The sequence below is a fragment of the Astyanax mexicanus genome, chromosome 15 (assembly GCF_023375975.1).
Source record: "Astyanax mexicanus isolate ESR-SI-001 chromosome 15, AstMex3_surface, whole genome shotgun sequence".
In the NCBI taxonomy this organism is placed as follows: domain Eukaryota; kingdom Metazoa; phylum Chordata; class Actinopteri; order Characiformes; family Acestrorhamphidae; genus Astyanax; species Astyanax mexicanus.
In genome coordinates, this window is record NC_064422.1 from 2810753 (window position 1) to 2827204 (window position 16452).

General features: G+C 41.6%; 1 protein-coding gene and 2 long non-coding RNA genes across 19 annotated transcripts in view; 2 read left to right on the plus strand and 1 right to left on the minus strand.

Annotated features, from left to right (window-relative positions):
* Nucleotides 1–11355, plus strand: part of LOC103022107 (rho-related GTP-binding protein RhoN) — a 69190-nt gene extending 57835 nt beyond the window's left edge. Inside the window, exon 5 of the mRNA XM_049464763.1 lies at nt 10493–11355. Within this exon, the coding sequence (XP_049320720.1) occupies nt 10493–10747 (255 nt within the window). The 3' untranslated portion in view covers nt 10748–11355. The remainder of the gene's footprint in view (nt 1–10492) is intronic.
* LOC125781248 (uncharacterized) lies at nt 6087–9761 on the plus strand. 4 transcript variants are annotated; one of them, XR_007424463.1, is made up of 3 exons: nt 6087–7289; nt 7321–7331; nt 7458–9761. It is a non-coding gene; the product is annotated as an uncharacterized LOC125781248 (long non-coding RNA). The 4 variants fall into 4 exon arrangements; XR_007424464.1 differs by lacking the exon at nt 7321–7331 and having other exon boundaries at nt 7740–9761; XR_007424466.1 differs by lacking the exon at nt 7321–7331 and having other exon boundaries at nt 6087–7100; nt 7740–9761.
* A 143-nt stretch (nt 11356–11498) lies between the features above and the next one.
* Nucleotides 11499–13667, minus strand: LOC125781341 (uncharacterized). Of its 14 annotated transcripts, none has more exons than XR_007424562.1 (6): nt 13159–13667; nt 12995–13021; nt 12827–12884; nt 12443–12469; nt 12287–12313; nt 11499–12148 (listed from the first exon to the last, which is right to left on the minus strand). It is a non-coding gene; the product is annotated as an uncharacterized LOC125781341 (long non-coding RNA). The 14 variants fall into 14 exon arrangements; XR_007424556.1 differs by having other exon boundaries at nt 12260–12313; XR_007424558.1 differs by lacking the exon at nt 12443–12469 and adding an exon at nt 12678–12704.
* Nucleotides 13668–16452: the final 2785 nt, after the last annotated feature.

A 16452-nucleotide genomic window follows, 5' to 3' on the forward strand; every position in this document is an offset into this window, starting at 1 on the left:
AAGGAGGGGAAGCTCAATTTTGGCCTACATCTCAACATATGTAGTTTTATTTATACGTAAATTCTACTCTTCCTGCGATTTTTTTTTTTTTGTAAACAAAAGGCATTATTCTCACGTTTTCACTACACAACAAAAAGGTATCCATTCTTTACATTGAACAATTACGTAAAAAAAGACGCTATGACATGAATAAACATAAAATGATAAGTAAAAAAAAAACATTACGCAAAATCTTTAAAGTTAGTAAAGGAAAAAATGCAGGTAAATTTTGTTCCTTTTTGGACAGTTTAAATTTCCTTAAATAATCCCTTTATTAATTTAAATTATTTAAATTATTTTTAATGATAACACAAAACTTACTTCTTGCCCCTGTTTATTTATGTCCTGAGATAGTTTCATCAAGAAGAATGGCCATCAGTACATTTTATTTGTTACAGCACTTCCAGTCAGCCAGCTCACTTTATCATCCCAGAACAGCTGAAAATACCTGTTACTTTTCCCCACCTTTTACACCAAATTAATCTGAGCAGTTGATCCGCCCTCCTGTTTAACTCTTAAGTTTTTCTTTGTAAGGAAGACTATCAAATGTCTTTCCAAAATCCGTCCACAACATTAAAACTGTCTGATATTATGTGCAGCTTGCACTGGAGCGAGGCTAGTGTGAAGTGTGTCCGTTAGGGGTGTCACGATCTCGATATTTTATCGAAATCGAATCGAAATGAGGTCATGGTCTCGAGTATCGAAGTCAAAAAGAGGATCGACGATCCCTCCCGCGCGCACTACGCAAATAGCGCAGCGCGCTACGCAAATGGCGCGGCACCAACACAGCGCATCCTATTCATTTAAATAGAGATAGCCACTGCATGAGCGCAGCCCCGCCCTCAGTTCTGCTGTGTGAGAGACAGCTGCCTTTCAACCACGGAGGAGAAACTGAAAACGGATTTATAGAAATATAGACAGGGCTCTCAAGTTTTGAGTGTCGGCGGGAGTGTGATCACTGTTTTTTATCTGTCCAACGGGGGAGGGGGGGCAGGGGTTGGGCGCGCAGGTTTTGTATCTGTATCTAACGGAGGGGTGGGTGCGCGCAGGTGAGAGCGTGTGAACTCGCTGAAATGCGTGTGTCAGTGTGACTTGAGAACACTGACTATAGATCACAGTGAGGTGGATTAAAAATCTTAAACTTATAATTGACTACACCTGTTGCTTTCCATTGAATAAAAAAACATCTTTCTCTCAGATAAAGTAAACACAAGCGTGTTTCTGACTAAAATAAAAGCTTTTCAGGAGAGATATAAGTTATGTGTAAATATTTATAAGACAATACCTGACAAAATCTGTTTTAATGACGTTAATAAACATCACTGTGACAGCGCTAGTCACAGTTTCACCACATCACTTATCTAACCAGCCTGTACTGATTTCTGCCCCCCAATAATGCTTTCAATAACCTCTAATAGCCTTTAATAGTCTTCAGTAGCCTTTAAAAGACTTACCTGGCGGCCGTGGTGTGTCCACTAAACTCCGTAGTTATAAACATCCTGAGGTTAGCAGCGCGCTAACTGACCTGTTTATAATGTAATCCCAGCAGTGCCTCCGTGTCGGCTGTTCTAACCTGCTGCTGTTAGCTGCTTGGGCTGAAAGATGAACTGTAGTGAGCTGTATTATCCGGTTAGTGGGGTTAAAACCTTTATTTGTTTACAGAAACAGTAAAAACGGACTGGCTGAGCTCTGTAGCCCGTGGCTGGGCTGTACTGAAGTAGTGACTGAGTGAAGAGAGCGGGGCTTGTGCTGCTGCTGCTAGTGGTTGGATGAAGAACTGCAGCTTCATGTAATGAGCAGTTTCACCAGCCATCCACACACAGCTCTGATAAACTGCTTGTTTTAATAGTGCACACTGTTGCTACCAAAAAAAGTCACTAGATGGCATTACCATATATATCTTAATAAATAATATTTATAATATTTATAATAATAATAATAATAAATATATTATTTAAATTTTATGAGGCATAAAATAATAACAAGAAAAAAAAAACAAGAAAATCGAGAATCGAATCGAATCGTGACCCTCAAATCGAAAATGAAATCGAATCGAGGATTTAGAGAATCGTGACACCCCTAGTGTCCGTCTGTGAGTACTCTGTGACGGGCTCAGCAGCACCCGCTGGACAGAAACTGCGATAGAAAAGTGTGATAGAGGTCAGAAAGAGTGATAGAAGTCAGTCTCCAAACACAAGCAGCTACAGAAAAGCAGCAGAAATAGAAGCTGGATTTGTCGCTAGTCGTTTTTAATAAAGAAAATGCCGCTATAAGGATTAGGAAAGTCTCCGGTTCAACTCAGAACAGAATGAAAATGCTCCCAGCGCGCATGTTTACACTAAAAGATCGCTGATTCGCTCATTTCGCTGTCAATCAAAAAGGGACTCCGCCTCAGACAGATCATCCAATCATCATGCAGAAGCTGAGTGGGCCGGCCGAGGCCAGCCCACTGCCCCATAGACCCCGGGACAAAACCCAGCATGGGCGGGACAAAACCCAGCATTTATCCAATGACTCGTCTCGTTTCGCCGCGTGCTTTGCTCCGCTATTGAAGCCGCGGTGTTACCAGTGATAAGAAGCTGATTTTTTTGAAGTTCAGCGCGGTGTAGCGCATATTTAATCAGTGACATGTACACACAACAGTATATATTTAATCACTTATTTTTTTACATTTTAGGGACGCAGTCTTAGAGCAATCGCCACTGGTTTAGTGTTAGATCAGATCAGTGTTAGAACAGTCTTAGTTTAGTGTTAGATCAGTGTTAAATAATTGTTAGACAAGGGTTAGATTGGTCTTCGTTCAGTGTAGATCAGTGTAGATCAGTGTAGATCAGTGTTAGGTCAGTGTAGATCAGTGTAGATCAGTGTAGATCAGTGTTAGGTCAGTGTAGATCAGTGTAGATCAGTGTTAGGTCAGTGTAGATCAGTGTAGATCAGTGTTAGGTCAGTGTAGATCAGTGTAGATCAGTGTAGATCAGTGTTAGGTCAGTGTAGATCAGTGTTAGGTCAGTGTAGATCAGTGTAGATCAGTGTAGATCAGTGTTAGGTCAGTGTAGATCAGTGTTAGGTCAGTGTAGATCAGTGTTAGATCAGTGTAGATCAGTGTTAGGTCAGTGTAGATCAGTGTAAGGTCAGTGTAGATCAGTGTAGATCAGTGTTAGGTCAGTGTAGATCAGTGTTAGGTCAGTGTTAGGTCAGTGTAGATCAGTGTAAGGTCAGTGTAGATCAGTGTAGATCAGTGTTAGGTCAGTGTAGATCAGTGTTAGGTCAGTGTTAGGTCAGTGTAGATCAGTGTTAGGTCAGTGTTAGGTCAGTGTAGATCAGTGTAGATCAGTGTTAGGTCAGTGTAGATCAGTGTAGATCAGTGTTAGGTCAGTGTAGATCAGTGTTAGGTCAGTGTAGATCAGTGTTAGGTCAGTGTAGATCAGTGTTAGGTCAGTGTAGATCAGTGTAGATCAGTGTAGATCAGTGTTAGGTCAGTGTAGGTCAGTGTAGATCAGTGTTAGGTCAGTGTAGATCAGTGTTAGGTCAGTGTTAGGTCAGTGTAGATCAGTGTTAGGTCAGTGTAGATCAGTGTAGATCAGTGTAGATCAGTGTTAGGTCAGTGTTAGGTCAGTGTAGGTCAGTGTAGGTCAGTGTAGATCAGTGTAGATCAGTGTAGATCAGTGTTAGGTCAGTGTTAGGTCAGTGTAGATCAGTGTTAGGTCAGTGTAGATCAGTGTAGATCAGTGTTAGGTCAGTGTAGATCAGTGTTAGGTCAGTGTAGATCAGTGTTAGGTCAGTGTAGATCAGTGTAGATCAGTGTTAGGTCAGTGTAGGTCAGTGTTAGGTCAGTGTAGATCAGTGTTAGGTCAGTGTTAGGTCAGTGTAGGTCAGTGTAGGTCAGTGTAGATCAGTGTAGATCAGTGTTAGGTCAGTGTAGATCAGTGTAGATCAGTGTTAGGTCAGTGTTAGGTCAGTGTAGATCAGTGTAGATCAGTGTAGATCAGTGTTAGGTCAGTGTAGGTCTGTGTAGATCAGTGTAGATCAGTGTTAGGTCAGTGTAGATCAGTGTAGATCAGTGTAAGGTCAGTGTAGATCAGTGTTAGGTCAGTGTAGATCAGTGTAGATCAGTGTTAGGTCAGTGTTAGGTCAGTGTTAGGTCAGTGTTAGGTCAGTGTTAGGTCAGTGTTAGGTCAGTGTAGATCAGTGTTAGGTCAGTGTAGATCAGTGTAGATCAGTGTAGGTCAGTGTAGATCAGTGTAGATCAGTGTTAGGTCAGTGTTAGGTCAGTGTAGATCAGTGTAGATCAGTGTAGGTCAGTGTAGGTCAGTGTAGGTCAGTGTTAGATCAGTGTAGATCAGTGTTAGGTCAGTGTAGATCAGTGTTAGGTCAGTGTAGATCAGTGTTAGGTCAGTGTAGATCAGTGTTAGGTCAGTGTAGATCAGTGTAGATCAGTGTTAGGTCAGTGTAGATCAGTGTTAGGTCAGTGTAGGTCAGTGTAGATCAGTGTAGATCAGTGTTAGGTCAGTGTAGATCAGTGTTAGGTCAGTGTTAGGTCAGTGTTAGGTCAGTGTAGATCAGTGTTAGGTCAGTGTAGATCAGTGTTAGGTCAGTGTAGATCAGTGTTAGGTCAGTGTAGATCAGTGTTAGGTCAGTGTAGATCAGTGTTAGGTCAGTGTTAGGTCAGTGTAGGTCAGTGTAGATCAGTGTAGATCAGTGTTAGGTCAGTGTAGATCAGTGTAGATCAGTGTAGGTCAGTGTAGATCAGTGTTAGGTCAGTGTAGATCAGTGTAGATCAGTGTTAGGTCAGTGTAGATCAGTGTTAGGTCAGTGTAGATCAGTGTAGATCAGTGTAGGTCAGTGTAGATCAGTGTAGATCAGTGTTAGGTCAGTGTAGATCAGTATAGATCAGTGTAGATCAGTGTTAGGTCAGTGTAGATCAGTATAGATCAGTGTTAGGTCAGTGTAGATCAGTGTAGATCAGTGTAGATCAGTGTTAGGTCAGTGTAGATCAGTGTAGATCAGTGTAGGTCAGTGTAGGTCAGTGTTAGATCAGTGTAGATCAGTGTTAGGTCAGTGTAGATCAGTGTTAGGTCAGTGTAGATCAGTGTAGATCAGTGTAGGTCAGTGTAGATCAGTGTTAGGTCAGTGTAGATCAGTGTAGATCAGTGTAGGTCAGTGTAGATCAGTGTAGATCAGTGTTAGGTCAGTGTAGATCAGTGTAGATCAGTATAGATCAGTGTAGATCAGTGTTAGGTCAGTGTAGATCAGTATAGATCAGTGTTAGGTCAGTGTAGATCAGTGTAGATCAGTGTTAGGTCAGTGTAGATCAGTGTAGATCAGTGTAGGTCAGTGTAGGTCAGTGTTAGATCAGTGTAGATCAGTGTTAGGTCAGTGTAGATCAGTGTTAGGTCAGTGTAGATCAGTGTTAGGTCAGTGTAGATCAGTGTAGATCAGTGTTAGGTCAGTGTAGATCAGTGTTAGGTCAGTGTAGATCAGTGTTAGGTCAGTGTAGATCAGTGTTAGGTCAGTGTAGGTCAGTGTAGATCAGTGTAGATCAGTGTTAGGTCAGTGTAGATCAGTGTAGATCAGTGTTAGGTCAGTGTTAGGTCAGTGTAGATCAGTGTTAGGTCAGTGTAGATCAGTGTTAGGTCAGTGTAGATCAGTGTTAGGTCAGTGTAGGTCAGTGTAGATCAGTGTAGATCAGTGTTAGATCAGTGTAGATCAGTGTAGGTCAGTGTAGATCAGTGTTAGGTCAGTGTAGATCAGTGTAGGTCAGTGTAGGTCAGTGTAGGTCAGTGTAGATCAGTGTTAGGTCAGTATAGATCAGTGTTAGGTCAGTGTAGGTCAGTGTTAGGTCAGTGTAGGTCAGTGTTAGGTCAGTGTAGATCAGTGTAGATCAGTGTTAGGTCAGTGTAGATCAGTGATATATCAGTGTTAGGTCAGTGTAGATCAGTGTTAGGTCAGTGTAGATCAGTGATAGATCAGTGTTAGGTCAGTGTAGATCAGTGTTAGGTCAGTGTAGGTCAGTGTAGGTCAGTGTAGGTCAGTGTAGGTCAGTGTTAGGTCAGTGTTAGGTCAGTGTTAGGTCAGTGTAGATCAGTGTTAAGTCAGTGTAGATCAGTGTTAGGTCAGTGTAGGTCAGTGTTAGGTCAGTGTAGATCAGTGTTAGGTCAGTGTAGGTCAGTGTTAGGTCAGTGTTAGGTCAGTGTAGATCAGTGTTAGATCAGTGTTCGGTCCGTGTAGATCAGTGTTAGGTCAGTGTAGATCAGTGATAGATCAGTGTTAGGTCAGTGTAGATCAGTGTTAGGTCAGTGTAGAGCAGTGTTAGGTCAGTGTAGATCAGTGTTAGGTCAGTGTAGATCAGTGTAGATCAGTGTTAGATCAGTGTAGATCAGTGTTAGGTCAGTGTTAGGTCAGTGTAGATCAGTGTTAGATCAGTGTTCGGTCCGTGTAGATCAGTGTAGATCAGTGTTAGGTCAGTGTAGATCAGTGTTAGGTCAGTGTAGATCAGTGTTAGGTCAGTGTAGGTCAGTGTTAGGTCAGTGTAGATCAGTGTTAGATCAGTGTAGGTCAGTGTTAGGTCAGTGTTAGGTCAGTGTAGATCAGTGTTAGATCAGTGTAGATCAGTGTAGATCAGTGTTGGGTCAGTATAGATCAGTGTTAGGTCAGTGTAGATCAGTGTTAGGTCAGTGTAGATCAGTGTTAGGTCAGTGTAGATCAGTGATAGATCAGTGTTAGGTCAGTGTAGATCAGTGTTAGGTCAGTGTAGATCAGTGTTAGGTCAGTGTTAGATCAGTGTTAGGTCAGTGTAGATCAGTGTTAGGTCAGTGTAGATCAGTGTTAGGTCAGTGTAGATCAGTGTAGATCAGTGTTAGGTCAGTGTAGATCAGTGTTAGGTCAGTGTAGATCAGTGTTAGGTCAGTGTAGATCAGTGTAGATCAGTGTTAGGTCAGTGTAGATCAGTGATATATCAGTGTTAGGTCAGTGTAGATCAGTGATAGATCAGTGATAGATCAGTGTTAGGTCAGTGTAGATCAGTGTTAGGTCAGTGTAGATCAGTGATAGATCAGTGTTAGGTCAGTGTAGATCAGTGTTAGATCAGTGTTAGGTCAGTGTAGATCAGTGTTAGGTCAGTGTAGATCAGTGTTAGGTCAGTGTAGATCAGTGTAGATCAGTGTTAGGTCAGTGTAGATCAGTGTTAGGTCAGTGTAGGTCAGTGTTAGGTCAGTGTAGGTCAGTGTTAGGTCAGTATAGATCAGTGTTAGGTCAGTGTAGGTCAGTGTTAGATCAGTGTAGATCAGTGTTGGGTCAGTGTAGATCAGTGTTAGGTCAGTGTAGATCAGTGTAGATCAGTGTTAGGTCAGTGTAGATCAGTGTTAGGTCAGTGTAGATCAGTGTTAGGTCAGTGTAGATCAGTGTTAGATCAGTGTTAGGTCAGTGTAGATCAGTGTTAGGTCAGTATAGATCAGTGTTAGATCAGTGTTAGGTCAGTGTAGATCAGTGTAGATCAGTGTTAGATCAGTGTTCGGTCCGTGTAGATCAGTGTTAGGTCAGTGTAGATCAGTGTTAGGTCAGTGTAGATCAGTGTTAGGTCAGTGTAGATCAGTGTAGATCAGTGTTAGGTCAGTGTAGATCAGTGTAGATCAGTCTTAAGTCAGTGTAGATCAGTGTAGATCAGTGTAGATCAGTGTAGATCAGTGATAGATCAGTGTTAGGTCAGTGTAGATCAGTGTTAGGTCAGTGTAGATCAGTGTTAGGTCAGTGTAGATCAGTGTTAGGTCAGTGTAGATCAGTGTAGATCAGTGTTAAGTCAGTGTAGATCAGTGTTAAGTCAGTGTAGATCAGTGTTAGGTCAGTGTAGATCAGTGTTAGGTCAGTGTAGATCATTGTAGATCAGTGTTAGGTCAGTGTAGATCAGTGTAGATCAGTGTTAAGTCAGTGTAGATCAGTGTTAGGTCAGTGTAGATCAGTGTAGATCAGTGTTAGGTCAGTGTAGATCAGTGTTAAGTCAGTGTAGATCAGTGTTAGGTCAGTGTAGATCAGTGTTAGGTCAGTGTAGATCAGTGTAGATCAGTGTTAAGTCAGTGTAGATCAGTGTTAGGTCAGTGTAGATCAGTGTTAGGTCAGTGTAGATCAGTGTAGATCAGTGTTAAGTCAGTGTAGATCAGTGTAGATCAGTGTTAGGTCAGTGTAGATCAGTGTAGATCAGTGTAGATCAGTGTAGATCAGTGTTAAGTCAGTGTAGATCAGTGTAGATCAGTGTTAGGTCAGTGTAGATCAGTGTAGATCAGTGTTAGGTCAGTGTAGATCAGTGTAGATCAGTGTTAGGTCAGTGTAGATCAGTGTAGATCAGTGTAGATCAGTGTAGATCAGTGTTAGGTCAGTGTAGATCAGTGTTAGGTCAGTGTAGATCAGTGTTAGGTCAGTGTAGATCAGTGTAGATCAGTGTTAGGTCAGTGTAGATCAGTGTTAGGTCAGTGTAGATCAGTGTTAGGTCAGTGTAGATCAGTGTAGATCAGTGTTAGGTCAGTGTAGATCAGTGTAGATCAGTGTTAGGTCAGTGTAGATCAGTGTTAAGTCAGTGTAGATCAGTGTAGATCAGTGTTAGGTCAGTGTAGATCAGTGTAGATCAGTGTTAGGTCAGTGTAGATCAGTGTTAAGTCAGTGTAGATCAGTGTTAAGTCAGTGTAGATCAGTGTAGATCAGTGTAGATCAGTGTTAGGTCAGTGTAGATCAGTGTTAAGTCAGTGTAGATCAGTGTTAGGTCAGTGTAGATCAGTGTAGATCAGTGTTAGGTCAGTGTAGATCAGTGTTAAGTCAGTGTAGATCAGTGTTAAGTCAGTGTAGATCAGTGTAGATCAGTGTAGATCAGTGTTAGGTCAGTGTAGATCAGTGTTAAGTCAGTGTAGATCAGTGTTAAGTCAGTGTAGATCAGTGTAGATCAGTGTAGATCAGTGTTAGGTCAGTGTAGATCAGTGTTAAGTCAGTGTAGATCAGTGTTAAGTCAGTGTAGATCAGTGTAGATCAGTGTTAGGTCAGTGTAGATCAGTGTAGATCAGTGTTAGGTCAGTGTAGATCAGTGTTAAGTCAGTGTAGATCAGTGTAGATCAGTGTTAGGTCAGTGTAGATCAGTGTAGATCAGTGTTAGGTCAGTGTAGATCAGTGTTAAGTCAGTGTAGATCAGTGTAGATCAGTGTAGATCAGTGTTAGGTCAGTGTAGATCAGTGTTAAGTCAGTGTAGATCAGTGTTAAGTCAGTGTAGATCAGTGTTAGGTCAGTGTAGATCAGTGTAGATCAGTGTTAGGTCAGTGTAGGTCAGTGTAGATCAGTGTTAAGTCAGTGTAGATCAGTGTTAGGTCAGTGTAGATCAGTGTTAGGTCAGTGTAGATCAGTGTAGATCAGTGTTAGGTCAGTGTAGATCAGTGTTAGGTCAGTGTAGATCAGTGTAGATCAGTGTAGATCATTGGCTTTATTGGAAACCCCTGCTCTGTGCTTCTTGGAGTCTTTGGAAGATTAGGGTTTTACCTGGAGGATCAGTTGTTGGAAGCACTTTAGTCACAGAAATAAGCAGAGCCCTGTTCTTATCCAGTGCTAAACAAGTTCAGGAGCTGCTCATTTGACATTCATGAGTATTTGAGCGAGGTCATTATGTAAAATGCTCTGGATGAGTGGTGTTTAGAGTGTGGGGGCTGCCTGGGTTTCAGTGGGATATGAAGAATGGTTCTTTTTTTTTTTTTTTCAGAATGATTATCTCAATGGCATGAAATAGATGTTAGAGGTTATAAAAGAAATACAGAGGCAACAAAATCACAGCACTTAAACCCAGATGAATGATAGAGACAGCATCTTCACACAGAATACAAAACACATCCTACGCCCAGCGGTCCTGTGTGTTCCACCATCAGACCTGGGCTCATGCACGATACCTCCATGGCATAATCGATGGGATGGTGAACATACACACACGAACACAAAGACATTCTGTGTACACACTCTACTTTGCTAGAGTGAATAATCACGAGCAGTGTAAGTGACAGTGAAGTGTATTTAGATGGACTTGGGCATCTGATATCGCAGCTTTTGATATATTAAAAACTGCTGTTGTACTCTGCCTTTACACTCTCTCACGATTGTCTGACCAGGTAATGGTAAAAAAGCATTTTAGTAAATGGACACTGATTGGTACTTAAGGGGAATGTTTATATAAATATTCTGAAATTGGGTAGATGCAGCATGCATAATAGTCTGGAACTATTTGTGATGCTTGTTTTACAACAGATTTTCCCTATTCTTTACTTCATTGTCATCATAATAACTTTTTTTTTATATCTAGAGCACAGACAAAAAGTCTTTCCCATTTGTTTACTTCTTTATGGACTACACAGTAACTTAACTGCGATTTACAAGATCCCGAGGTGAAGTTGGATTTTTAACACTAAATTCTGCTAATCTCTTTTCCCTCCACTAGGGCTCTTCTCTGGCCAGGCAAATCGGGGCTGTGGCGTACGCTGAGTGTACCTCCAGGTACTCTGAGAACAGCGTGCGGGACGTCTTTCATGTTACGACACTGGCCTCAGTGGCTCAGCTTCACCGGCCACTGCTAAAGCGCTCCAATTCCCGCCGGGGTCTCAAACGGGTTTCCCAGCAGCCCCAGCGCTCCGAGATCCTGGAGCGGCCACCCACCATCAGGAAAGACCGCGCCAAGAGCTGCGTGATAATGTAGGAGACGTGGGATGACTCCTGGCACTTGAGATTAGCTTGCTCCAGATCAGCTCTGGTTAGCTGGATAGTATGTTAAACCCCCCTTTTGGTTGGTGTCTCGATACACAATGGAAGACCTATTTATTGACTGTGATTATGCTTTTCTTGTCTGTGGCTTTTTTGCACCAATGAGTTGGACTATAAACACAATGAAACCCACATGGATATTTTTATTATTATTATTATTATTTGGAATATGTTTTATGGAGGGCAAAAATGATGCTAAAAATGTGTTTGACAATGAAAAAAAGAAAGTGATCAGACCATTGGGAGCTTGTTTGTGATGTCATTCCCTGTCTTACGAAAGGCCACATTCAACCCCCTGCACTGAAAACTCTTTTACTTTTTAATATTTTATAATAAAGCACACAGAGTGAAATACAAAAACAGAAAATGTATTGGTGCAGATTATTTTACATCAAATGCTCAGCTGGATAAAACAGTCTGGACAGATGCACTGTTGGAAAGCTGTTGAGGTTGTGTTGAAATAAAGGAATGTTGAGTTGTGTGGTGTTTTATATATAGCTGTATTTGTGTGATGCTAAAATAAACAACATGGTTGCGTTTCTACTTGAAACCTCTTCTTGTCAAACTGCTGTTATTTAGCTCTGTTTAAGATCAGTCTCTTAGTCTGCTGGACCATCCAGAGCCCCAAAATTACCTGAAGTCTGAAGATGATCTGTTAGCTGATGCAGTCATGTTACAGACACCTCATCAATCAACAACCTTTATTTTACATTAACATTAATATGTTAAAGAAATTAATAACTACATTTAATCATTTTTAAATAACAGTAAATAAAAGAATAGATACACATAAAAACAGAAAATAATAAAAAATAAAACTTGGTTTCATTAACACAAGATCAAAAGATAAGATTAATACAAAAAAAGTTAAAATTAAGCTAAAAGCAATAATACAAAACTATTAAAACAATAAAAAATAGAGAAGAAAAGGAACAAAAATAAGAATTAGTATCTGCCTGAAGGTGGTCAGATATTAAAAGTTTAAAATGACTGAGGAACACCAGTGGCAGACAGACACACAGACACATTCACTCACACACTATTCACTTAACCTCAGCAACATGAAGACCAGCTTCTGATTTATTTATTTTTCTTAAATGTTATTCCTTTTTCTCCCCAATTTGGAAGGCCCCACCCTCTCATTAGGCCCCCCCATGAATAATAATTTGCTCCTCTGATCCGAAAACAAACTGACAGACGTCTGTGCCGACTGATACCATCATTAGAGTATAGAGCATCACCAAGCCTCCCAGAGACAGCATGACCCGGCTGTACTCTTTCAGACTCCGGCCCCTCCATAATCACACACCTCTATAATCACACACACAACAAACACCTCCATAATCACAACACACAACAAACACCTCCATAATCACACACACAACAAACACCTCCATAATCACACCCACAACAAACACCTCCATAATCACACACCCACAACAAACACCTCCATAATCACACCCACAACAAACACCTCCATAATCACACACACAACAAACACCTCCATAATCACACACACACACACACACACACACAACAAATACCTCTATAATCACACACACACAACAAACACCTCTATAATCACACACACACAACAAACACCTCCATAATCACAACACACAACAAACACCTCCATAATCACACACACAACAAACACCTCCATAATCACACACCCACAACAAACACCTCCATAATCACACCCACAACAAACACCTCCATAATCACACCCACAACAAACACCTCCATAATCACACACACACACACACACACAACAAATACCTCTATAATCACACACACACAACAAACACCTCTATAATCACACACACACAACAAACACCTCCATAATCACAACACACAACAAACACCTCCATAATCACACACACAACAAACACCTCCATAATCACACACCCACAACAAACACCTCCATAATCACACCCACAACAAACACCTCCATAATCACACCCACAACAAACACCTCCATAATCACACACACACACACACACACAACAAATACCTCTATAATCACACACACACAACAAATACCTCTATAATCACACACACACAACAAACACCTCCATAATCACAACACACAACAAACACCTCCATAATCACACACACAACAAACACCTCCATAATCACAACACACAACAAACACCTGCATAATCACACACACAACAAACACCTCCATAATCACACACACAACAAACACCTCCATAATCACACACCCACAACAAACACCTCCATAATCACACCCACAACAAACACCTCCATAATCACACCCACAACAAACACCTCCATAATCACACCCACAACAAACACCTCCATAATCACACCCACAACAAACACCTCCATAATCACACACACACACACACAACAAATACCTCTATAATCACACACACACAACAAACACCTCTATAATCACACACACACAACAAACACCTCCATAATCACAACACACAACAAACACCTCCATAATCACACACACAACAAACACCTCCATAATCACAACAAACACCTCCATAATCACACACACAACAAACACCTCCATAATCACACACCCACAACAAACACCTCCATAATCACACCCACAACAAACACCTCCATAATCACACCCACAACAAACACCTCCATAATCACACCCACAACAAACACCTCCATAATCACACACACACACAACAAATACCTCCATAATCACACCCACACCACACACCTCCATAATCACACACACAACAAACACCTCCATAATCACACCCACACCACACACCTCTATAGTCACACCCACACCACACACCTCCATAATCACACCCACACCACAATCCTCTATAGTCACAACCAAACCATACACCTCCATAATCACACCCCGCACCTCCGTAATCACACCCACACCATGCACCTCTATAGTCACACCCACACCACACACCTCCATAATCACACCCCGCACCTCCGTAATCACACCCACGCCACACACCTCCATAATCACACCCACACCACACACCTCTATAGTCACACCACACACCTCCATAATCACACCCACACCACGCACATTCATAATCACACCCACACCACACACCTCTATAGTCACACCCACACCACACACCTCCATAATCACACCCACACCAAAAACCTCTACAGTCACAACCACACCACACACCTCCATAATCACACCCACACCACACACCTCCATAATCACACCCCGCACCTCCTTAATCACACCCACACCACACACCTCTATAGTCACACCCACACCACACACCTCCATAATCAATCCCCACACCTAACACCTCCATCTCCATAATCCATAAACACTCACACCACGCATCTCCATAATCACACCCACACCACACTCCTGCATAATCACACCCACACCACACACCTCTATAGTCACACCCACACCACACACCTCTATAGTCACACCCACACCACACACCTGCATAATCACACCCCGCACCATGCACCTCCATAATCACACCCACACCACGCATCTCCATAATTTTCAGACAACTGCCAAATTAACGTGTTCCTAAAAAGAGTTCACCAAACTGAGAAACCTTAAGAGTCCAGCCAACTAATCCAAATCAATCCGGCTTACAAATGGACTCCTAACAGTGTGTCTGAATTTACCAATGCAACCAGCGATGCAGAGATCACTAACCTTATTAACATGTTCCTAACAACAGAGTTCCAAACTAATAAAAAAGATCTTAATCTGGCAGTAAATCAAATAAATCAAATTTATAACAAATGTACAATCAAGGGGAACCTCATTAAAATTAAGAATAAAAACTGGTTTGATAGAGAATAGGGCTGACGGCAAATAATCGATTAATCATTGGTCGACCAGTTATTCCATTGGTCGATTGGTCGCAGGAAAAAAAGCTGCTCTTGTCAAAGGGCATCTGGGACTTTTAATTTCAACGGCGTGACAAAGGAAGACGTGACACGAATTTACATTTGGTGATTTGTTTGACAAGTAAAAAGGCATTCTGGCCATGTCTGGAAGGAGCTCTAAAATATGGGATCACTACATAACTGACAAAATAGCTGACTTCATAGCGCTGGACATGCGACCTGTGAATATCGTCAGTGGTGAGGGATTTAAAAATCGAATTGAATGCCTTGAGCCCGGATACAGCCTGCCAGGACGTGAAACAGTGATGCACGCGGTTAAGAGCAAAAACAGCACAACAAAACAAACACTTCAGGACAAGATCGAAAACTGTAAAGCACTCAGCTTCACAACGGATACATAGACATCTAACCAGATTGTATGTGTCTCACTCCCAACTCTTTAGTTTCCAGCACGAATGAATACAGTCACCAGTTATCAGAAATAAAATGCGCGGTGACCGTCATGTAACTTATGACGGTCACCGCGCATTGGGAGTGAGACACACAGCTGCTAACATAGCAGAGCAACTCAGCGAAGTAATGGCAGAGTTTAGAATCCCTGCGGAAAAAAGGGTCGCTCTTGTACACGGCAATGCCGTGCTGTTCGCCGATCAGTTATCTCGTAACCCGTCCTGGTTCGTTGCGCAGGGCACACATTAGATTGTTGTTTTTGTCAATTCTTTTGTTTTGTTTATATATACATTTTTCCTTTGAGTGTGGTTTGGTTTATTTAATTTAATCCCCAAACACGTGTTTGTTTTTCTGTTTTTTTCAGTATTACAAGTCTTAGTCATCTTCTTGAGATTTTCGAGAATTTCAGGGGTTGTGGGGGGTGGTGTTGGGGGTCGATTGGTCGATTAGTTGGAGTAAATGACGGCCACTGGTCGACCAACAAAATCCTTGGTCGTGGACAGCCCTAATAGAGAATGTTAAATTATAAGAAAACAACTCGGGCAACTCTCTCACCAAAACACAGAGAACAACAAAACCCTGAACTGATACAAAAATACAATAAAACTATCAAACAGTATTAGAAAACTTTATATCAGAAAAAACACCGACACTATAACAAAGCTCTACAAGAAATTGAAGATTCGATAAAGCAAAACCAGTTGTGGGAAAAATGGGAAACAACAAACAGAATCAGGACATACCAATTCAGAATGGAGACATATGGAAAACCTACTTTGAAAATCTATTTAAAGAAACCCCATCAACAAATTTTACCCCCCCACCAAAAACACATCCAGGATGAATTAGAACATTTAAAATTGGCAATTAAAAACAACCAAAATCCCCTTGATTACAAAATTACCCCAAAGGAACTGGCAGAAGCTCTCCAAAATCTAAAAACAAAGAAAGCTTGTGACCCTGACAGCATCAGGACTGAGATGTTAAAGAACAGCTCTCCTGATCTGCACAGGGCCGTACTAAAACTCTTCAACCTGGTTCTTAAAGCTGGCTGCTTTCCTGACTTCTGGAACAGGGGGCTTATTTCCCCGATCTACAAGAGTGAAGACAAATTCAACCCCAACAACTACCGAGTCATCTGTGTGAGCAGTAACCTGGAGAAGGTTTTCTGCTGTATCATTAACGCCCGGATACAGGCCTTCCTTACCGAACACAGTGTCCTGAGCTTTGACTTTAAAAAAGCATTTGATTCTATTTGGCACACTGGACTCTTTTATCAGGTTCTAAAATGTGGTGTAGGGGGTAAAGTATACAACATCAAATATATCTTACCAACAAGAG